Raw genomic sequence first — 25,110 nt, forward strand, 5'->3', positions numbered from 1 at the left:
AAAAAAACACTTGCATTTACAAGAAATGACATAGAATTTTCAAAAGGAAAATGCTATTTTTTCCGGGTCAAACCCCGAGTTAGTTCAAAACGGCGTCGTTTTGGCCTTTGTTTTTTTTTGTCTTTTTGGTTGCATGAAACGTAGTCGTTTCATCTTGTAAAAAGAAAACAAACTAAACGACGAGGAAGGCAGAGGAACGAAGACGCTGTGCAGAGAAACAGCAACAAAGACGATTTTTCAGCAACGGTAGTGTTCATATTTGTGCTGCGTTTTGATTTGCACATGGGATTGTGTGTTTTTCGAGATTGATTGAATCGGTAGAGATTATTTTGTGCATTAAATTGAGCACTAATAGTTTTTTTTTTTTGGGTTTTTAATTTTGTTGTTGTTGTTGTTGTTGTTGTGAAGAATCTGATGACTTGGAGCCTTGCAGTCTGGTCTTTGTCATCAGAGCTCACATAGTTCTTGTCTGTTTGGTGAGTTTAAGAAAAGCAAATTTAGAAGAAAAGCAAATTTATTCTTCAACAAATATGGGTATAATATTGCTCTTCAAACTAACCACCAAGAGCTGCTTATTTGAACAAAGAAACTTAGGCAAGTCAGCACCTGAAATACCCACTGATTCAAAGTAGTCAATCTTAGGTCTAAGGCTCTTCTCAGGATCAGCAAGAAGTAAAGTAGGGTTCTTGGAGATTAAAGTAGCAATTTGGGATTTTTCGAACCCACGAGAAGTTAATAATTGAAGGGTTTCACTGTGTTGTGAACGTTAATCACCTTAGCGACGGAAATAGCTTTTTCTAAAGACAACCCACATGAATTTGTGAGGAAAGAGGAGGGGAAGACGAAAACGAAGAGGACAAAACGAATGCGAATTTCTTTGGTGAAACGAAGAGGGGAAGATAAAATCGAAGAACGAAGAGGGGAAAACGTAATCGAAGAACGAAGAGGGGAAAATGAAGAGGAGAGATTTTGCTAGGGTGAAACGGTCGTTTTACTTTAGTTTTCGGGGTTTGACCCGAGACAAATAGCAGAACTCTTTTTAAAATCATTTTCTTAATTAAAATTGCGGCTGCTACTGCTCTAAAAATAACAGGATTTAGGGATTATATCTCTTTTCTAAAATATTAGAGAGTTTTATATCTTTTATCTAAACCTTGGGGAGCTAACAGTCCTTTTATGTAAATTGTATTGCAACCGGATATGGAAAGAAGCTGGCCGGCTCTTTGCCGCTCAAGATAACTAGCACACAAACTGTTCAACTATTTCAATAATGGTCATTCTTTACAGCATAAATTAGCAAAGAAAAAAATTCCAAACGAATTATAAATCCACACAGCAACAGCAATATACTTATCCAGACAATAATACTGCACCTCCCCAGCAGCATATCCTGAAATTCACATTGTTTCGCAATACCATTGGAGAAGAGTCCCACCTAACCTGGCAAAAGCCTACTAGCATTTTTACAGCTAACTGGTTTCACTAAACCTAGCACTATCTGGCAAGCTAGAGGTTGACTGGCCACAGCTATAAGTACAACCATATGTAGCAGAGACAATCCAGTGGCACAAAGTAGTCGTGTATACTGACAATGTTACGACACTAAATTGACAGCAAAATGAGAAAGCAATAAACCAACGTGTGAATCATGCACTTTTATGAAACTTAGTAAAATTCAATAAATATGGTGGACATGCAGGCTAAAAATTTTTATAGCAAACTGAAATTTAAAAGTAGCAAAAACATATGAACACTATGTATATACATAGCCCCGGCTTCTTTAACACGTCTGTGTTCATTACTGGGTCATTTACTGATTCTGCTTGTAAAACTCTTATTATAGTACTTACCTATCACATCCTCATGAAGTCCTTTGATATCAAACATATCCTTGGCTGCATTTTACATATCCTTTACTCCGAAAATCCCATGAGGGCTAAAAAGTGTAATATAAACTTTACATGACTGTGACGATGAGTAAATTAGAATTCGTCATCTGAGCTCACTTCTCTTCCATCTACATAGTCCTTGTGTGCCAAAATATAAGGTTAACCATTTACAGCTATGGCAGGACTCATCTTCTTCTTCCTGTCAGTAGAATTACGACATGATACAAAGCTTGGAAGGCAACATTGTGCCGATCTCATTGGCTTGTCCTCCATCATAGAATCTCCATTAGGAGTCCTTTCACTACTACACACAGAGTTAACTCCAGAAACATATGGGGTACCATTTGCTGATGGAAGTACATCAAGTATAGTTGTCCTAATTTCTGTCTTCCCATTGGCCATGTTTTGGCTACCTTGGGTGTTTTGTTCATCAACATGTTGGTCTTCTGAACCTTCTTTAGAAATTTGCCGGAACAGTTCAGCTAGTTTCGGTTTCTTTCCTGTTGGGGATGGTTCAGAAATGGAACCGGGAGTTTTGTCCGGAAGAGAAGTGCTGTTGACTTGAGGAGCCCCTGCAAAGTTGTGATGGACTGGAGTATTGCCACGAGATGGGGTAAAATCTGCATAAATAGTCAAAATAATGAGAAAAGGAAAAAGGAATATCAACACTTCAAAATGAATAATAGATGCTCAGCATTAAGTTTCTTCAACACAGCAAAGTTACTACTGTAAAAAGACTCTAATTATCAGAAGACAGGAACACTGGCTTCTTCAGTTTATTCAGTCCATTATTCTGACTTCTGAAAATGAAATGGCGGGCTATGAGCGTACATATTTTCACAGAATAACTCTAGAAAGGGGAAAAAAAGAAAAAAAGAAAAAATGAAAACGGAAACTAAAGTAAGCTTACAAGACAAAACAGCTCAGACATTCTTACCTCCATTGACACTGTAAAAATCATCTTCGCAGTCAGAATCTAGCCATGGTTGAGAATCGAAAAAGGTTTCCTCTTTACTACCTGCATAGAAATCAACATGTGTTTCAAATTTAAGCAAAAAAAAGGGCTACCACAGACAGGAAGAAAAGAGCTGAGTCAATAAATTAATTGTAAATTGTATTTGATAGGAATGGCTCTAGACATACATTAGTACATTCGCAAAACAAAATACAGCTATTAGATTTATCAAGAAGATTTTTCTCTCAGATTCTTTATTCATTTCTCATGCATTGTATCAAAATTCTGGTCAACATAAACTACTCCTAAAACCCAGAAGCAACCAACCTTGTCATCCAATAGGGTCCTAGGTAGAAAGAGTTAAGTGTCAATCGGAAAACAGTTTATAAGTAGCCAGTTTGAGAATCAGCAAAGCCATAACAATTTTAGATTGCAATATCTTAGTCCTCATTATGCTCAGATTGAAGTGAACGGACTCACTAATTGGTCAATCTCCATATGTATCCTAGATTCAATCTTTTTTTTTTTTTAATTTTTGATAACCCAAACTCCTGCGCGGTCAGTAGGGTGCCCCAACCCCATGACTCATGAGACAAGAAAGGGTGGAATTTTAAGCTCACCGAAAGGATCAGATCTGAGACCTCAATGCAACCAAGCACCAGATCCCAAGCCCTCAACCAACTGGGCTGTAATAAGATTCAATTTTGGTGGGGCTATTCCAAAGAATCATCCAAGGAGTTTTAGAGACCCCAATATAACTAGTATCTTCATCTATCTTAGGTGTTTCTGTCAAGGTCCGAAATCCTCCACAAGTTCTCACGAAAATCTATCATCTCATTTAGCTGTCACATTCAATACCCCACAGTGTGGTCCATCCATCTCTCCGCCTTCCTCAAGGATAATAACTATCACCTCCAACATGATTTATTATCACCAATGGAACAATAACTAAGGCCCCAACCCGGGGAGCGGGGGGGGTGTGGTTGGGAGTATTGCCAAAGGCTAAGGCAACACTCACAACACTGCTATCCACATTAAATGCAGGGAGAAGCCAGAAGATAAGCTACAGCATGTTACACATCAAAGTTCTACAGGCACAGGGCACCTGGATTTGAATAATTTAGAAACTGCCATGTAAGAAAAAGCTTCCTATCAGCTCTGCTGAGTGCTCACTCCTTGTATCATCCGTCCAAATAGCGAAAATCAACAAGTACATTCTAAAATCTGTCTTTTATCTCCACTACATTTAGTATGGCTTCCTGATAACTGTCAAAAGGCTATCATCTAGCTATGATCACAACAAGAGTTTATATGAACATTGTCTAAACCTTCCATGAAGTTATCGTGAACGAGTAAAACCTTTTCTGCTCTCAAAAGCCTGGAATAATAGTCCTTAGCCGAAAAGCAGAACTACCTTAAATAGAGTTCTTTATGCTATTAGCAATCCAAAAATAAAATACAATTACAGAAAGGGACATTTGATTATATATTCAAGTATGCTATTAAGCAAATAATAATAACCCTTCAATCTCAAATATAAGCTACCTGATCAGCAGGCACAACAACCTGTCATCAATTCTTTCCTCAAGAAGTGATTAAAAAAAAAGGACAGGGCACCCAATGTCAACTGACAAAACCAAATCATACTCTATTGGCAAAAGTAAAATACCCAAAGAAAACTAAAGCAACAAAATGATGAAACGACCAACACAGGGGACAAAAAGATGATTACATAATTAAGCTCAAATAGAAAGCCATGTTGTACGTAGTCAGTGATACTCACTATACTAGTGGAGGATGTACAAGATCATTTAGTTCATAACAACTTTTATGGATGAAAAGTAACTAATAATTTTAAGAGCAAGAAGAGGAAAAAGAAAAGATTATATAAACAAAAGTAATTAAGATAACCAAAAAAAAAAATGACAGGTAAACAAAAACAACACACAAATAAAAAAAAGTAATAATAATAAATTAAAACTCCATCAATCACTACAATACAACAAAAAGATAAACAAAACAAAACCACCGAAAGGGCATAATTATTTCATATGCACATCAGTGCCATGCAAATAAAAAAATTTTCAAAAAATTATTTGAAAAAAACCATAACAACAATAATTGACATCATCATATTCATATATTTTTCTTTTAAAACCGAAAAATAAATTAAAATAAAGAGATTAATCAGTTGCTATCTACCACACTCATCGATTGACATAAGATAAAAACTTCCACAACCCAGTTCAGATCATCATCAAAACATCACCAAACAAACATTAAAAACAAAAACAAGATGATCATTTGATTGCTTTGACTCCCAATCAATATAACAAAAGAGAAAAGAGAAAAAAAACAAGAGATTGAAACTTTGAAAGAATACCAAGGCCTCTAAACGCGTTGACTGTCGCCGCTTGTTTCACGGGGGAAGGTGGAATCGCAAGCTTCTCACTATTGGACCCAAATGGTGATGATAAGTCCATTTTCATGGCAGCGGCTGAGTCTGCTGTTCTCTTGTGTGCTGATGATACGCACGAACCCATGTCTCTAAATTCTCTTTATTTAAATTGACAAAAGGTATAATAAAACTAAGAAGCCAGCGACGCTCTTAGCATCAGAAAATCTTCTTCTGTAGAGACACCAGAAGAGAGAGAGAGAGAGAGCGAAAGTGAATTATACAAAACAAGACCCAGTATCAGTATGGAGTCGTTTTTGGCGTTGTGTTAAAGGAGAGTGCAAATTAAAAAAATATGGGGAGACAAAAAAAAAAAAAAAAAATGGAACACAGAGTGAGGGCCTTGAAAGCGAAGTTGATGGCTTTTAAAAGTACTGCAATTGTATAAAATTTCTTTTTATCTAAAAAAATATTGTAACTTCACTGTTTCTTTATTTATGTTCTCTGAAGATAATTATGATAAGTTTAAATTGATTTTTAAGACTTAAATGGCAAGCAAAAAGCTTTAAAAGCAGTTTGAGACCGAAGAAACTCTAAAGTATATCAAAAGTATTATATTTAATTAATACATATACGATATATAGAGTTTAATTAAATATAATTATTAATTAAATAGTAATTTTTTTTTTAAACAAATACACACACATATACATATATTAATTGGATGGAATATTTTTAATGTACTCTAAAATATTTCTGATTTAGCGGAATGGGTATATCCCTCTAATATTGATAAAATTAAATATAATAAACTCTAATTATAATATATCAGTAATAAAAAAATAAATAAATAAAACACATAATTAATTCCCAAAAGTAATTATAATATTCTATTATTATAATCGCCAAAACAATGAATCTTGCTAGGCAAAATATTAGGCCAATAAATTATTTTTTTTATAGTTAATTCGGGAAACGAATTTTGTCTACATAATTAGGTAATTAGCTTCTAATTTTACTTATATATGGGAGGGGTGGCAAAACGAATAAACGAATAATAAATGAATCGAATTCATATCGAATCGTAAATGAATTAGGTCAAAATTCTACTGATTCGGATTCGATTCATTTATAAAACGAATTAAAATCTCAAGATTCAGATTCGATTCGTTTACTAAATGAATATTTGGTTCGATTCGTTTAATTCGTTTAGTAGAATTAATAAACAAATCAAATCGAATTCGGATTCGTTTATTATTCGTTTATCTTATTACGAATTCAGAACGAATCGAATCAAATCATGATTTATTTACAATTCGTTTAAAAAATTATAATTAATAAACAAAATTATGCAAAATAAAATATAAAAAAGCCACAAATTTAATATCTTACAACAAAATACAACCAAACCATATTTTAGCATTAAATATACAGTCATTCAAATTACAATATTAACCTTCAAATTTAAAAAAAATTCAAATAAATTTAAGGACAAAAAGTAATTTAATTAAATGAATAATAGATTAATTTTAAACGAATCGACTTGTATTCGATTCGTTTATGACCCGTTTATTAAACGAATCATAAATGAATAAATGAATCAATATCTTTAAACCCAGATTCGATTCGTTTAATTAACGAATCGAATAGAATTCACCCATTTAGTAAACGAATCAATTTTTTTAAACCCAAACTTATTTAATTTGTATCGAATCAAATTAAATAAATGAATCTTGACCCATATCGCCACCTATAAATTAAGGCATGATTAGATAGCGAGGGTTAGGGATCACATGGGTTGTTGTGACGGACACATTTGATTAGATAGTCAATAGTTAATACCCCCACAATGATATTTTTGTTTGCAAAGTACAAAAGTTTGATCAACTGTTGGATTAGATTCAACCACATAATTTAGTTTTTTACAACATATTTCAGGAAAATAAGTCAAATATTTAAGTCAGAAGGTTTAAACTTTAAAGTCTCCGAGTTAATCAATAATCTGATGATCACCTCGCTAATCATGCTTTTAGTTTAGGCAATGATGCAAGATTCTTCTTCAAAATCTTTAATCTTCCTCGCTTCATTTGCCCCAAAAAGATCAAAGTGATGAATTTAATTTTACAATTTTATGGGAATTCCCAATTTTTTAGATTTTATAGCTCACGAACGGCCTTTGGAGTTTTGGGAACGGCGTGGATCATCATGTAGTTACCTCTTTGTATGAAGCTAATTAAATATGTTTATATATATATATATATTATTTCTTAGAAATAATAAATACAAACAAATCGGTCGCATCAATGCCCATTTATTGTATTTAAATAAAGGGCTTATCGTAGCATGATCAAAATTAATCAATGGAGAATCAATTTCACCAAGTATTATTCTAGCCACACAAGCTTGACCCAATCTTATTCAAAGCACGAGGTATTGAAATTACCCATGTGTAAATAACGTGGCGTTCTGTTTTTCTCTTGATTTGAAGCTGCGTGGAGGTTTGAGAATTGAAACATAATAAATGGATATTCCCATTAAATTTTTCGGAGACAAGACCAAATATTACTTTGAACTCATCCTTTCACTTTGAATCTCATTCCTCATCAACTTTCAAATTGGGTGGATAATTCTCAGTGTTGTGGTTTGAAAATTGACATAACACCAAAAAAAAAAAAAAAATGAAGCAAAAGAAACATAAAGTGAGGGCCTTAAATTTTGCATATGGTGACTTTTGCCAACTAGCAAGAATATAATTCTCATAGATGTTAATTTTTTTTTATGGCCACTTAAGCTTGAGTTTGCCTGATGACTTTAAACAAGAATATATGTGATATCCCAAAAAAAAAAAGTAATAATAAAGAATAAAGAATCATGCATTTAATTTTATAAATGGTGAAAACTAGAGTCAATTGAATGGTAGCTAAGGTTTTACATAAACATTGTAATAATCCTTAATAGAACAATTCAATTTGTTAGACGTCTCAATGAAGAAATTAAAAATAGGTCTAGGAATTAATTCTTGATAGTGTCATTCAAATATTTTTTTTTCCCTCTGTTTTAAGTTTCAAGATATGACAAAAAGATATTAAAAAAAAGAAAAAAGAAAAACAAGACAAGGCAAGCTTTAGGACTCATCGGATAGGTGAAATTAACAAAGACATTAAAAGTCACACTCACTCTTCAATTTATGGCCTACGAATCTCGTTAAAGACAAAACTCTAAATGTGGTCGATAATTTTAGTTAAGAGTAAGCTTGAAAATGATGGCAATTACCGACATCTAAACGAACATAATTTGTGTCGTTATTAAATAAAATAGTGTAAGCTTTAACATTTACCACCAAAGTAGTCATACAATTTATGCCATGCAATAAATAACCTTAAGCATAAGTTTTGAATGTCACAATGAAAATGACATCGGTAACTTGAAGTGATCTTATTGTTTGTTGATTAACTAAATTATTCTATTTAATGGGAACTTCGTTTAGTGTAAAGTCGGGAGAGGAGCTTTCAGTTTCTCTATTCAAGGGTTTGGTATATATCTTTTTGGCAATTTCTTTTTCTATTCGCATATTTGTTTTGCTTTTTTTGGGATTCTTGTCCTTTAAGAGTCGTTTGGTGATCGTTTCCTTTAGTCGAAAGCGTAAAAATAATGAAATTGCGACGACAAGAAATCATCAAAAAGAAAATGGGACTTTATTTATGGAAATTTTATCTTATCCGTGTGAATAATGAAAATTGTAAGAAGATAGAGAAATGAATTTATATAGTGTTCAAGAAAAAGTACTTGATATTTTTATCAGTCTATTCTATCAGATTTTCATATTTCTTAAAACGTTGTCCTTCACAAAACCATTACCACCACGAAAAACTTAATCACAAATGTAATCATGATTCATTTCATGGTCCTTTCCAGAAACCATGGCTTTCCGATTTTGAAAAATTGACCATTTGTTGTCATTACTTGGATCGTGAAAGTGTGTTTATAATTTATTTTTTTTTTCTTGAAAATTATTTCGGACAGAATTTCGTGCATAGAATAGAACCCGACCAAAAGTAGTGGAATCTCTTAGCAGTTCAGTTACAGTAAGAAAGAGTGAGTTTAAAGTTTAACACGTACACATACGTATCGAGGGTTGAATTAGTTTGCGAAGTCCGGTAATGTAAGGTGTGCGAACCCCGCACAGTTGATCGATATATATATATATAAAGATGATTTAATCATATTCTGATTAAATAATTTAAATATTGATTGATAATTAATAAAAAAAATTAAATTTTACCCATACACTACTACTAAAAGACATACGATAGAAGATCTTTAAAAACTCAATAGAGCTTAGATCATGAGATGATCATATTCCATATATAATCTGTGTGTGACTGTGTGCATAATATATATATATATATATATATATATATGGAAGGAACTAGAACATAAGAAAACAAAAATTAATATAATTAGTAAACAAAAATTAATATAAAATAAAAATTAGTAAACAAAAATTAAGTAAAATAAAATATAAAAAAATCACAAATTTAACATCCTATAGAATACAAACTTATTATCATTTGTGATTACTATATTAACCTTCAAAGTTTAAAATTTTTTCATACATATTTATGGATAAATAAGTAATTTAATTAAACAAAATTTAAACGAATGGATTGTATTCGATTCGTTTATGACACATTTATTAAATAAATTCTAAATGAATCAATGTCCTGAAACTCATATTCGATTAGTTTAATTACTGAATCGAATTGAATTCACCTATCTAAATCCATTTAATTCGCATCGAATCGAATAAACAAATACGACTTAGATTTCCACCACTAATTGCAAATTACTAATTTTAATTTCAAGAATTACAATGCAGCTTAGATGTTAATATTTATGTGTAGTGAAGTTCGCATCTAAGTTTGGATAAAATATACTCTTATGCGAAAGGGAAACGTTATTGAGACTCGATCTCAAAACTTTACTACACTAAATTATAGGTCCAATTATTCGATTACTTTCACGTTAGCGAATTGAGATAAATTATATGTTAAAATACTATTTATATATTCAATTAAGATAAAGTTGGAAAGCTAGCAATGATGCGAGAGAAGAATTTCATGGTGAGTGAATATAGCACGTTTGTTGGGGTGGGCCAAATTTTCCATGAAAATCCAAAGAAAGATGTGGAAGATTTTTGTGAACCGACCGACCCCTACTTTTTCTTAATGCCAATTTGCCAAGGAAACAAAAAGTTAATTCAATAAATGGCATCATCAGCAATTCTCATTAATCAAAGAACAAAAACAATTTGTCGTAGCTTGACGTTTCACACTTTCACGCACCTACCGCTTGCAATTAATTATACGTCGTTTTCTCGAATATTTATCAATATCTTATATTGTACGCATTTGGATATTTGGCATTGCGTGCGACATGATTAATTAATTAATTCAAATCAATCAATCAAGTTTCTGAATAGAGAGAGAATTAATTTCCTTTTCCTTTTTTTTTTAAATTTTTCATGCAAGATGCGCCACCCAGGTGGCCTCACTTTCTCTCATATGCTCTACCAAAATTTTCGAGATGAGATAATGTTTCAACTGTTTCGTTATTATTATTTTTTTTTGGTTTGAGTAAAATTGTGCTTAAAATATTAGTTGTTTAACGAAATAATGCAACTGCCAAATCAGCATTTTGGCTAGTGCGGATCTCTGCCTCCATGATCCATGGCCCATGTACCATCAATCTGCCGTTGACAAATGCCATCACAGCCCATCACGATGGCCCATGATTATCTGTCTCGTGACTCATTACAAATTCAATCGACAAACGGTCAAAGATCCCGAGCCTCCATCTAAAAGTCCAAGTCCAACAGCCACCTTAGACAGTTGGCCAAGTGGCAAATTTAAGGTAAATTTTAAGCGTAGGTTTTTTTTTTTTTTGTTTGGAGGGGAAATTTGAAGCGTGGTTAGAATTATAATATTCCACATACAAGCTATGCAAAGCACAAACACAATATCTCAGTCATTTTCACTATTGGAGATTTAGAATAGATGATTTGCGTGAACTCATTAGGTCTTTATTATTAGCAAGGACTAAGGAGGCATTTTCCTTAAACATCACCCATAGTAAAATAATAAGAAAATAACCTAAAATTTTGGAATTAGCAACACGAGAGTGTGACTTTTTTGAAAAATAACTCATCGTAATTCGTACAACAAATTTAAAAAATAAGAGAATGGATAGTTTTAAAAATTTATCGAAATGGTGCGACTATTTGAACCTACCAATTTACTCTCTATACATTCTTTTTAATAAAGAAATCTTATTATATAATAATTTTTTAAAAATAACTTAATTAGTCCTATATTCTATTTCTCTTACCAATTTCACAACTCATTCAGATATATGTTTTTTTATCTACAAATTATTGATATCGCTAAATAGGGATGGCAATTGTACCCGCAAACCCGCCCAAACCCACCCGCCAAAATCCGCCCGTTGCGGGTAATTTTATCCGTTGCGGGCGGATTTAGTATTATAAATTAAAACCCGCATATGGATGCGGGTGAGTTTGGTATTAACCTTATACCCGGTGGATACCCGCATGGATATCCACCAAACCCGCAATAATTTTTTCAAATATTTTTAATTTAATTTAAATATAAAAATATATAAAGAAAATAATGTAATTAATCAAATTACCAAATAGCAAAAGGCTCAAAGTTGTGTATGTGTGTATATGGCTCATCTCTTATTCTAAAGTCATAACCTAAAGAAAACTAAAGGCATTTCCCTTTGAATTAGTATTTGAAAATATTAATCTTAATTATTATTTTAGGCATTGTGTTAGATGGGTGCTTATGGTGGTGAATAAAATAAATATATTCTCTTTGATCTTGTTTTAAATGATAATATGAAATGTAATTATTATTTTTAGATATTAGTTTGTGTTTTTTAAATAGATTTGTATAATTTATACTTAAATTTGAGAATTTGTGTTGAATTGATGTGGAAATTTTAATTTTTCATTTACACTGTTTAAATATAAAATTGAATATGTTATATGGAACTTGAGGTTATTATTATAAATTTATATATTAAATATTTGTGATTTTAAATACGGAAACCCGCAAAAAATCCGCCGGATACCATTGCGGGTTTGGTAATTGTTAAAACCCACTGCGGGTGGGTTTTTTAAAAAAAATTAAAACCCGCTGCGGGTGGGTTTTTTAAAAAAAATTAAAACCCGCTGCGGGTTGTGGGTGGGTTTGGTAATTTAAATTTTGTGCGGGTTTGGGTTTAGTAATGGCAAACCCGCTGCGGGCGGTGCCCATTGCCATCCCTATCGCTAAACAAGAGAAACAAAACCCACAACATCAACAAATTTTTATCAATCATAAACAGTTAATAAATATAAAAATTATTTTTTACTAAACATAAAAGCTAATAAAAATCAAGAAAAAATTTCTTATGTATAGAGAGCTCGAAAGAGAGATCATGATGTACTAAAAAGGATTAAAAAAAAACGAATTAAAAAAAAAAGTGAAATTGAGTATGTAGTTTGCAAAATATAAGAGAAAAGAGATATTACATAATTGTAAGGTTAAAAAGAGAAAGAGATTATTAGAGGGTAATCCTGATATTTTTAAATTTTAAATTTTTAATAGTTAATTAAGACAGTTTGATATTTTTAAAGGCTTATTTTCATTTTTATTTGGAGGATACAGATGTAATACATGTTAAGTAGATGAATTCAAAAAAAAAAAAAAAACAAATTATAAAAAAGATAATTCAGATTTTACTAAACACGTTCTCAGTGAATCAGAAACCAAATTACAAAATAACTTTTAAAAACAAACTTAATTCAACCACAATTCACTCTCTTAATTCCAGATCTAAATTTACAGCCATTTCCCCTTGTGGGATACTATTCTTCTTCAACAGCCTCTCTCTCTCCATCTTAGTTCTTTAAGCAAAATCGACTGTTGCTGCTGTGTCTCAGCTCCGTCTCAACTGCTAGTGGTGGTGGTGGTGGTGGTGGTGCTGCTGCTGTATCTCTACTCTGTTTCAGCTGGTGGCAAATTGATTGCTGAGGATCGATGTTGCTGCTTCTGCTGGTGGTGGAGCGACTACTCCTGCTGCTCAAGTGCAACAGGAGTCCATGACAAGTGCAGCCAAGATTGATGAAGTTAAAGCCAAATAATTCAATGAGGAGATGAAGAGCAAGTATGGGCAGTGATCAAAACTGATTTTTTTTAATTACTTTTATATGTACTTTTGTTCTGTTTGGTCACTGCAGTGATGCCCAGTTAGCTATGAAACAATGAATGAATGAATGAAATATTTCATGTTCTATATTAATTAAACTTGGAATATTTCGTGTCTTATATTAATTAAACTTATTTTTTTGGATTCTAAAAAATCTATTAGTTAAATCATTGGTTTTTAGTTGTAAGTATGGCTTAAATGTTTAGTAAAAAATATTTTTAAAAATAGTACCACCGAACACATATTTATTATTTTTATTCTTGTTAATTATGAATGCCGAACATATATTATTACTTTTAATAATACAGGATACAAAACATGATACTAAACCCATACTTAAATTCAAAATGGAGCAACTGTAAAATGACATTTTTATTCTTAATTTTGTTTTTAGAAAATACTAATTCAGAAACAATATTAAACAGGTCCTTAGTTTTTTAAAATGGGTGTGGGGAGGAATTTAGTGTGTTCAAATAACCCTATACATTTGAGAATTAATTTTATACTTAAAATAATTTCATATATATCCTTACATATATTATAAAATTATAAAATTATCTTTATTCAATTAAGAAATAAAAGAGATTGTTATTTCTCTTAGATGACGTTTGATCAGCAGGAGAGGAGGGTGGAAAGGAGATGAATTCTGATTCTTTTATGAATTCTTTTGTTCGTTGGTCCAAGTTGATTGGAAATCAATTTCTAAAGTAATTTCAATCTACAAAACTGAGGCATATTAAGTCTGCACCAATGGGTAAGGAGTTTAAATTCCTAACCAATTTTAAAACAACAGTTTTAATATTATCGTTTAAATAAGTTAAAATATCATATTAACTAGTTTAATAGAAATAACAAATATCTATTATTTAATTAATTTGAAAATATTAATATTGAACAACAGCAATAGTCATCGGCGAACCACTGCCAATTTTATTTCTCAGTCACTAGATCGTTAGATTTTGAACATTTTGATGTAATTTTAGGGACGAAAAGCTCTATTCCGACAATGATCCAACTGCGACGGTGCGGCGGCTCTTTGACAGTTTTTCCAGCGATGTTAAATTGATTATCTTGATTAAATAATAATTTATTCAGAAAATAATTTATATTATTTAATTAGTTATGCAGTGTTACTTAATTGATTTTAAATTATATTAATTAATCGTAAGTACACTGTTCAACTTATTTTATCTATTAGTTGTTTAATTTTTAAATTAAATTATTCATAGTTTAATTTTTTTAATTATATTTATAACAAACGTTGAAAGTTTAGTATGTAAGATAAAGGATAAACTAGTCTAAGATTTTTTTTTTTGTAATATTCTTTACTTTTAAAATTTTATGTTAAACTAAACAATCAAATTTAATTTCACCATCTCCTTATTTATTTTCTTATTCTCTTCTCCTCTCTTGTTTCTTCAAACCGGACACCACTTTAATAGTTAATTATTTTTACAGAATGAATGATAATAATTAGAGTAATGATATATGTATAAATTTTTATATAAATTTATTTTGTACAAACTGATATGACGTTAATTTATTAGTTAAATTAAATATATCCTGGTCCATATGATTTATTTTTATTATTTTATATTTTCATTCAATCAATAGATTAATGTCATGTCAGTTTGTACAAGATAAGTTATATAAGAATTTATAATTATATCATCACTCTAATAATTATTTTAAAAGACACAACATTATTAAACTGGCACTTTAAACTGTATTATACGAAAGTGTAGAAATTTAAATTCTTACCGTGAGTGTAATAAAAAATAAGAAGATTACCAAACCCCCCAACGCTAACAAAATTTACTTTCTTTATAAAAAAAAAAAATCGTGAAAATAGGATTAGGCGTAGTCTACTCTGCCGCGTAATCCTCCGTTAATTTTTCACTTTCCGTTGTCAGAGCCGCGGAAGTTTTGTTAGGTACTGAACAGAGTTAGGTCAGAGCGGGTCTTGGTAGTAATTAGAAAAACAAAAACGAAAATCTCAAAAAAATAATATTTAGCTTGCAACAAAAAAAAAAAGAATCTTCTTGTCTCTCCGATTTCTCTTCTCCGACAAAAAGAGTCCAAACCCGTGCGCATCTGAATCGGGTCGCGTCGTGTCGTAAATCCAACCAAAACAAAAAAAAAAAATGGGCGTAACGGCAAAAATAGCACCGTCAATGTTGTCGTCGGACTTCGCCAACTTAGCATCCGAGGCCGAGCGCATACTCAACTGTGGGGCCGATTGGCTTCACATGGACATCATGGTATGCTGCCTTAACTTTACGCTGTAAGAATTAATCGCCATTATGACGTAATAATTTGGTTAGCTTATTGTATTTTTAGTTTTATTTACGCCCTGTTTGGCAAATCCTTTTTATATATAAATTCAAATTCCAGATTGATGACAGATACGAGTAATGAAACGAACAACAACAAGATCATTATTTTTATTTTTCTTTATCTAATGTACTGTTTGACTTGCGTTGACTGCATCATACATTGCTATTGTGAAATGTTCTTCTAATTAACGTGTTTTTCTTATTGTTTGTGTGCAGGATGGGTAGGTTTGATGCGCATTCTCTCCATTGAATTAATATCGTAACCATTCGATTCGTAATTGTTGTTCCTTTTACACTTCGACAGATTCTATTCTGTAATTCTGTTTAAGAGTTCCGTTCATGGACTGTTTATTTACCCTTCTCTAAAAATTTTAGAAAATTAAGGTCTACTATCATCAAATAATAAAAATGCTACAATATTTTGGATTTTGATAGTTTTATTTGGTGTAAAACAAGGAAATGAAGTTTCTGCGATGTTATTAAACAGGACGAGGACAGTTTTACATTGAAGCCTTGAAAGTGATTCTTGTAATTTGTATGTGGGATGCTGCTGATGCTATAAGCAAGTGGGAATTGAAAATAATGTTATGTAAAATTTAACTAAACTGAATGACATTGTGTACCTACTAGTTCTGTTGTCATTCTTAGGCCATCGTTATTTGCTAGTAAATTCTAGGAGTTGGGTTTACTAAATAATCGATACTTTGTTTGAATGTTTATTTATAAACAAAAGAAAGAATCGTGGTTGTCAATGAGGATATTGATACTTGAAAGGTAGAGCAACTAAGACCGGCTTCTCTGTTCGGTGAGTCACACTAAATCATATTGTGATTCTGAGAGTAAGAAACTGTTAAATTCTATGTGTTTTGCTTTTTAATCTGGATGGTTTATGTCCTTCAATATTCACATGACCTTCGCTTTGCTGCTTGTGATAGTTGGATCAGTGCTGATCAAGTATTGCACATTGTTTTTTTTTTTTGGGTTATTCTTATTTTTTATTTTTTAAACGCTTGCCTTCTTTGTTTTGTAGGCACTTTGTTCCAAATCTAACTATTGGTGCTCCAGTGATTGAAAGTTTGAGAAAGCATACAAAGTAACATCTTTTGCCTATCATTTCAAAATTTTTAGTTCTTGTGGGAGTGGCATGTTTAGAATGGTTATTAGATAAACAATCATCGTTAATCTGTCACAGGGCATATCTTGATTGTCACCTAATGGTAACAAATCCTCTTGATTATGTTGAACCTCTGGGTAAAGCAGGTGCTTCAGGTTTTACCTTTCATGTGGAGATATCCAAAGGTGGGCTATGATGTTGTCTTCTTTTCCCTTTTCATTTCTATTCTTTTTCTCTTCGATATTATTCTCAATCTCTTGTCATCTCCTTCTTATCATCTTATGAAGAGGTATCCTGGTTCATTTTGCAGATAACTGGCAAGAACTTGTCCAAAGAATTAAGTCTAAGGGCATGAGGCCTGGTGTGGCATTGAAGCCTGGTACATCCGTTGAAGAAGTTTATCCCCTGGTATAAATTCTTTCCTCCTTCGATTTTGAGTTTTTGAAAAAGAATACTCAAAGAGAATAATCTGAATTAGCAATATGAAACTCAATTAAGTTTAATTTGTTGTGGCTTATCATTCAGTAAACTGATAGGATTGTTTTTTAAAAGAATCCAGACATTAAAAGTTTTGACCTTGTTATAATTTCAAAAAATTTATAGGTTGAAGGTGCAAATCCTGTGGAAATGGTTCTTGTAATGACTGTAGAACCTGGATTTGGTGGTCAAAAGTTCATGCCAGAAATGATGGATAAGGTGCCATTACTTTCATCTTCCCTTCTTTCTCTTTGTTATTATGCTCGTTATTACTGATATGATGATTATTTTGTCTTCTTACTTGTGGTAACCTTTCCTAATCTCTTTATTCTGGTGGATGATTCAGGTGCGTACATTGAGAAATAGGTATCCATCTCTTGATATAGAGGTAAGTCCATCTCTTATTTCATTCTGTAACTTTTCTTGTAAGAAGCTCCAGTGTAGATCAATTCATTGAATTTGATGTAAATGTTAATACTTCTGTTGATTTAATCATGTTTATTTTCATATTAATCTTGATCATTTCTTAACCATTGCTAGAAGTAATCCCGTAAGTAAGAGAATTACAAGAAATTAATGTTGATCCTACACCTTTCAAAACTACTTGTCTGTGCCAAAATCCCCATTTTCTGTGGTTTTGATATTCACTTTGCATCTAGGGGCTCTTTGGGATGGAATAGCTGGTATAGGATTGGGAGAAGTCTGTACTAAGGTTAAGAAATGAAAAAGTAAACGAAGAAGTGGTCTTTTTCTCTCCCACTCACCCCAAAACCTGCATATACAAGTTTAAGTTTGTGAGGTTTAGAATGATCATATGTTTTTTTTGGAATACTCGAGAGTGGAACATGCACATGAATATATTTTTTCCTGTTTGGTTTTCAGGTCGATGGTGGTTTAGGACCTTCAACCATTGCCGAGGCAGCCTCTGCAGGTGCGAACTGCATTGTTGCTGGAAGTTCAGTGTTCGGGGCTCCTGAGCCAGCCCATGTTATATCACTCATGAGAAAGAGTGTTGAAGATGCCCAGAAAAACAGTTGATGTTTTTGCGGGTAAGATAACACCATGGCTATACTCTGTTCAATGTATGTTTGCAATTCGTGTACCTCGTCACTTGTCAAAATTTTTCTTTTTCTTTTTCTTCTCTTTTTTCTAATAAGAAACAAGAAAATTTGTTACTAATAAGTAAACTGTATGTATAAGATACTTTCATATGCATATATATTCTTTTGGAAGATAGTGCATGCATACTTACATTTGCAATTAAAAAGATTGTTAATAAATTTTGGACACAATATGCTTAAGAAATGCATCCCTGATGTCACGGGCCACTCAAATTGGACATACTTATGCCATGACACTGAGCTGAGAACTTAGGTGCAATTAGCCAAATGCACAACTCTGTAGAATCTAGTCAAAAGTCAGAATGCCGGCAAATACCTCGCACCTGGGAAATTTTTTTGTGAAAAATATTATCTCTAGTTGTTTGCTTGGTGGATTAAATCCTTGTTTTAATAAAGTGCAGTGTAAAATGCTTAGTAAAACTTAATTAAAAGATATCATGATATATCCATCCATATATCTTTCGAATCACTCATCTTAGCAGCTAATGCTATTTAACACATTACTTCATCATTAAGTAACATCTTTCCTTTATAGGCAAGTTGTAGGGGTTGCTTTGTTTCTGAGTTCTAATGGATCCAAGTCCAAGTGGCTTTTAAACTCACGAGATGGCTTCAGTTGTAGTAGCACACGAGTGCACACTATTATATAATTTGTAATCTTCGATCAAAGATAAAAAAAAAGTCCTTTCATGTCCCGGATGCTTGTTGAGTGGTCATCACGTGTTCTCACGTGCAGTTAATTCTCTAGTCTCAGCTCTCTCAATAGGGTCCTTTTTCTTCGTTCTATTGGTGTTGGTACTTGGGATCATAAAAGCACTTATTCCCTTTGTTTTTAAGAAAAGTACTTTTTCTTCTTCTTTGTGCTTGCAGTCGTGGAATGTTCCTGTGTGTCACTCAAATCTCCCTATTCTGAAGACACTCGCGTGCTTAAACTTCATGCATTCAGCACTAATTACTTGGGGATTAGACACAAGCCACATTAGACACAAGCCACATTAAACACTCTTCTTATAATTAAAGTTTATATTTTAATAAAATTTAATTTCTCCATATGCAAATTTTACTAACTCAAATACGTTTTTGTTGGATGATCCTCAACTTTCTTCTCCAATTTTGTGAGAAGGGGTTGAAATCCTCCAACTGTACATATGACAAATAAATTTCTCCATAATTTGTTATGAATATATTTTGTTTTCTCTTTTAAAGTTAATTTTCAAGCTTCTTAGCTCATTATTATTGCGCTAATGAAAATCAGTCCTAATAAATTTGTAATGTAATATATATAGGGTAAAAGCTCATTTAGTCTCTATATGATGAGATTAGTATCCATTTAGTTCATATATTTTTTAAAATACTTCAAAACATCCTTACTGATAAATTATTGACACAATGCCATTACTTTTTGTTTCTTTTAACTTGCTTTTACAATATTACCCTCTTACAATAATGTTTCTTTTTTTAACTTTAATAAAAAGAAAAAATTAAATTACCAATTTTACCCCAAAATAAAATAGAAATAAAAAATATAATTATAATTTTTGTGGAACACTTTGCAAAGGAGTTAATATATTAATTTTTTATTAATATCCAAGAAAATTGATAGTTTAATTTTTTTTATAATATTAATTTTTGGACATACGTGAGCTTTCACAAAAATTAATATATATTATTTTTATTTTATTTTATTTTTTGGAATTATTTTAATTTTTTCTTTTATTATTGTCCCACAAAAAAGAAACATTATTTAAGAGGATAATATTATAAAAGCAAGCCAAAATGAATAAAAAGTAATGGCATGGATGTCAATAGTTTAACGGTAGGGATGTGTTAAGATATTTTTAAAAATACTGGGACTAAATAAGCACTAACCTCATAATATAGGGACTAAACGAACTTTTACTCTCCCTCTCTTTCCATCTCTCTCTATATATAATCATTCTTTAATGTAGATATTTATTTACAATATTTTAAAACACCGAATTAGGTCTTTTCAGTTGCGAGCGCCATTGAATATTAACTTTATTAAACTATATGATTTAATAATGTGTCAGCTTGAACAAAATGAAGACACTTGTACATGAAAATCTCTCACTTTCTCTACACACACACATACATACATATATAAAGAAAAAATTTATGCCTTTGTTCTTTTGGGTTATCATTGGAAGAGAGAAAATGCTATTGAATGATAGAGATACCTAGTGGCCTATGATATGGTGTGATGATTTACCATAGTGGGTACATTTTACTTTTGGAACGTTGGTGCTTGCTTGTCAACTTAGGAATTTCATGGCCAAATTGACCTATCAATCGCTAGTCTCACTTTACTGCCTCAGCTTTACCATGCATGGACGTCTCCTCGATATCGATCATCAATATTCATCAACCTCTAATAACGTCTTTCAAAACCCACATCATTCCTATCCTCGCTGCTTTACAAAACTTGTCTCCATTTCATTTTCAATCCTCAGAAATGCATGCACGAGTATTCTACACCATTATCATTCGTATATGCAATTTAGAGTTTAATTTTCATCCTTCGAGGTCCATGCATAGAAAGGCTACCTCTCTCACAATTTTTTTTTTAAATGCCCATGTTGCAAACAACCGCAATTCACGTGACCTGTTTTAAAATTCTTCTTTAAATGAAAGAACTTTGGTCATCAGTGACGTGATATACGTGAAGAAAAGCCAGAAGGATCATCAATTCAGTTAACAAACGAAAGCAAATCTTCTTATACATTTTGTCTGAGAGAGTCCGAATTACACTTGATATACAGACGGATATCATAATTTTGTCGACAAATTCTTATCATGTCTATTACCTTTTTCTCCCTCTCTTCTATTATAATTGGTATTCGTCAAAGTTTTAATGGATTAGGTTTAAGATTTTTCTTTAACTTGTTCGATGCATCAATTGACATGCACTTGTGCCACGAATTACAAGAATGTATGCACATGCATATAAATCAGCATTTGTATTTTGATGCATGTACAATTTAAATTAATTTGTTCATATATGTATCCATGAACTATGTGACAAATCGTAAAATACTTCACATTTTCCTTTTATCTAGATAAGGCAGAAACCAGAGCATTGTCTTATCTTATTAAGACATGTATGGTGTATGGATGGATTTATCTGCATAATTTGGCTTATAAAAAAGCAGTTTTAAAACCCAAGAAAGATAATTATGAAAGTAGTTAAACTCAGGATACTGATGGTGGTTATTATGGATTCACCGGCCATTGATTTTCTTTTTTCTTTTTTAGATTTTTGAAACAAACAGCCACACCCCCGGCTTTTAGCGAATGGTATGAAGCCCAATGTTAGTTATAAGTGCTTAACCCCAAACAGCTGGAGTCAGTGAAAAAGAGAAGAAGAAAAAAACAATTCCTTTGCATCCCCAAGAATTCTGTCCCTCTACAGCTTTGCTAAATACTCTTATTTAACCCCTTTTTTTTGTGTATGGATCCAAAATATTCACTCTTAACTTATAAAATCTCTTTTGTTTTTAATAACCCACCTGCTTCGTTGAATTGAGTGACAATGGCAACAACTCTCATCACTCATCAGCTCTACTGTCGAGCTGCTTCTGCTGCTTTGTTCTTATTCATTTGTTCACTTGTGTCTTATTCATTTGGACAGAACAACAACTTGCCTAACTGCGATACAAATTCATCTGCAGATGTTTCAGGTTATCGATGCAGTGGCTCACAGTATCAGTGTGGCACATTTGCAATTCTCCGGACAAATTCTTACTACTCATCTCTTTTCAATCTCAGCTTTTACTTGGGATTAAACCGCTTTGTGATTGCTCGAGCCAATGGATTCTCTGCTGACACAGAGTTCCTTCCCAAAGATCAGCCTCTGTTGATCCCTATTGATTGTAAATGCAATAACAATGGTGGCTTCTTTCAAGCTGATTTAACCAAAACTACAATCAAAGGCGAGAGCTTTTATAGCATAGCTCAATCACTTGAGGGCTTGACAACTTGTGGAGCTATTAAAGAAAGGAACCCAAGTGTGTCTCCTTGGGATCTTGATGATAAGGCTCGGTTACAAGTTCCCTTAAGATGTGCCTGTCCATCTTCATCCGAGAATCTGCCGGAGACAAGAATCCTTGTTTCTTATCCGGTAGGCGAGGGTGATACTGTATCTGGCTTGGCTGCTAAGTTTAACACAACCCCAGAAGCTATAATTGCTGCTAATAACAAATCTTTGGAGGGTTTTAAGCCTGAGGATTTACTAGCTTTTACTTCTATTTTGATTCCTCTTAATGGTGAGCCCGTTCTTGCTCCTCTTGCAAAACTCCATGACCCCAATTTGCATGTTCCTGAAACAAATTACAGCATCCCGGATATTACTCCACCCAAGAAAAAGTCCAAGATGTTGAAAGTGGGAGCTTATATTGCTCTCAGTGGAGCTGTTGTTGGAGGCTGCATTGCTATTGCTGCAGTTGTTATTGTGATCCTATTGAAGAAGAAGAAGCAGCAGAGTCCAATGATTAGCCATAAGGATTGTAGAGATGTGGAGCTGCAACAGCTTAGTGCAAGCGTAAGAACAACAAGTGACAAGAAGGTGTCATTTGAAGGATCTCAGAGCACCATTGAAGGCCAAATCATTGACACTGCAGAGCAGCATAAGCTGCTATTAGAATCCTATTCTATTGAGGATCTGAGAAGGGCAACTGAAAACTTCAATTCTAGTAATCTTATTGAGGGAGCTGTCTACCATGGCCGGCTCAATGGGAAAAACTTGGCAATAAAGCGCACAGAGCATGAAGTTATCACGAAACTTGAGATGCAGCTTGTGCAACAAGCAACTCATCATCACCCCAACATAGTCAGGCTTCTGGGGACTTGTTTAACAGATGGCCATCACTCATTTCTAGTCTTTGAGTATGCAAAAAACGGATCATTAAAGGATTGGCTTCATGGCGGGTTAGCAATGAAGAACCAATTCATTGCCTCTTGCTATTGTTTCTTGACATGGAGCCAGAGGTTAAGAATCTGTCTTGATGTAGCCATGGCGCTGCAATACATGCACCATTTCATGAACCCCAGTTATGTTCACAGGAACATAAAGAGCAGGAACATTTTCTTAGATGAAGAATTTAATGCCAGAGTTGGCAATTTTGGAATGGCAAGTTGTGTTAATGATGACAACGAGAGCCCACAATTTTATTCAACAAATCCTGCTTCTTGGAGCATGGGATACTTGGCTCCTGAGTACATTCATGAGCGGGTGATTGCTCCAAGCATTGACATTTTTGCATATGGGATTGTCTTGCTTGAGGTGTTATCAGGGCAAACGCCAATAAACAGGCCAAGGAAGAAAGATGAAGGCAGTGTCTGGCTTTCAGAGAAAATCAAGTCCATATTGCAAGCAGAGACGTCAGATGAGCTTAGAGAATGGATGGATAGTGCATTGGGTGAGAATTACTCATTTGATGCTGCTGTCACAGTGGCCAATCTTGCAAGAGCTTGTGTTGAGGAAGATCCCGAAATGAGACCAAGTGCTGGAGAAATTGTTGAGAAGTTGTCAAGACTAGTGGAAGAATTGCCACAAGGGGAACATATTTCAATTTGTGAGAGCTCTTCAAAACCTCTAGTAAAAGCATCTGCTACAAAGTAATCAATCAACAGCAAATCAGTGAAGCAGTAAATGTAGTTCTAGTTCTTCTTTTAAATAATTGTGTTTTTGAGAAGTGGCTTTTTTGATAAGGGTGGTGGGATCCAGTATATATGTAATTAGCAAAGTATTATTGGATATGATGAGGTGCAGGATTCTACTTTTGTATTCTACTCTCTATGTTTTCTGAAATAATATGTTACATGTAATGATACCAGGTTCTAGAGTTTCTTTATCACATTTCTGACCCCGGTAATCTGACTGCACCAGTAAATTAAAAAGAATTATAAAATAACAATTTATTGATCAGAAACTATGTTCTTGCCTCATTATTGAGGTTGAAGATTTAAGACTTTCCGCGTGTCGTGAGTGTAAGTTTTTCCTGTTTAAGAATTGATTTCAAACTGAGTTTTTGATACATTGAAGCAGGTTTAATTAAAAAAAATTCGATATAATACAATTTACACATCAATTTATAGGGCAAAACTATGTTGCAACAGTAGTACCGTACCACTATTACAACCAGCCATTTGATCTATAGTTGTACAATTGTATTAGTTAGATCAAATTGCTGAAAGCAACCGTGGTACCGTACCACTGTTGCAACATAGCTGGACCCCTTAGATTGTACTTGTAATAATTAATCTCCAATTGTTATACATGAGATGAGATTTATTATGGTGTGAAAAGCCCTAAAAAAAAGTTAAATATTTATCTTGAAAATACAATATCTTATAATTTATGTTCCATTTTTGAATCCTATAAACTATAACCCCGCAAATTAAACTCCTAGATATTAAAAATACTTTGATAATTTTATTAATTTGAGTTTAATATTAAGTATTTGATTGAATTATTTGTTGTGAATTGAGTGGATTGAATTAGAGATGGCCAATGGGCCGTGTAACACGTGG

The 25,110-nt window shown here is 32.8% G+C and overlaps 2 protein-coding genes across 6 annotated transcripts; one reads left to right on the plus strand and one right to left on the minus strand.

The window, feature by feature from the left end:
• Positions 1-1,694: 1,694 nt before the first annotated feature.
• Positions 1,695-5,599, minus strand: LOC102625689 (hypothetical protein). Its single transcript, XM_006469972.4, has 3 exons — positions 5,228-5,599; positions 2,827-2,907; positions 1,695-2,509 (listed from the first exon to the last, which is right to left on the minus strand). Exons 1-3 carry the CDS (start codon positions 5,385-5,387, stop codon positions 2,049-2,051), a joined length of 702 nt encoding a protein of 233 aa, XP_006470035.1. The 5' UTR covers positions 5,388-5,599; the 3' UTR covers positions 1,695-2,048.
• Positions 5,600-15,363: 9,764 nt separating this feature from the next.
• Positions 15,364-24,409, plus strand: LOC102624559 (ribulose-phosphate 3-epimerase, cytoplasmic isoform-like). 5 transcript variants are annotated; one of them, XM_006469967.4, is made up of 8 exons: positions 15,364-15,774; positions 16,066-16,070; positions 16,880-16,942; positions 17,042-17,148; positions 17,274-17,371; positions 17,567-17,659; positions 17,787-17,828; positions 18,323-18,672. In XM_006469967.4, the coding sequence occupies exons 1-8, from the start codon at positions 15,658-15,660 to the stop codon at positions 18,476-18,478; spliced, it is 681 nt and encodes a 226-aa protein (XP_006470030.1). In that variant the 5' UTR covers positions 15,364-15,657; the 3' UTR covers positions 18,479-18,672. The 5 variants fall into 5 exon arrangements, with proteins under 5 accessions (XP_006470030.1, XP_052291256.1, XP_052291254.1 ...); XM_052435296.1 differs by having other exon boundaries at positions 15,612-15,774; positions 16,066-16,108; XM_052435294.1 differs by lacking the exon at positions 15,364-15,774 and adding an exon at positions 19,432-19,766 and having other exon boundaries at positions 16,066-16,108; positions 18,323-18,489.
• The last annotated feature ends 701 nt before the right edge of the window (positions 24,410-25,110 follow it).

This window comes from Citrus sinensis, chromosome 2, assembly GCF_022201045.2.
Source record: "Citrus sinensis cultivar Valencia sweet orange chromosome 2, DVS_A1.0, whole genome shotgun sequence".
Taxonomy (NCBI): domain Eukaryota; kingdom Viridiplantae; phylum Streptophyta; class Magnoliopsida; order Sapindales; family Rutaceae; genus Citrus; species Citrus sinensis.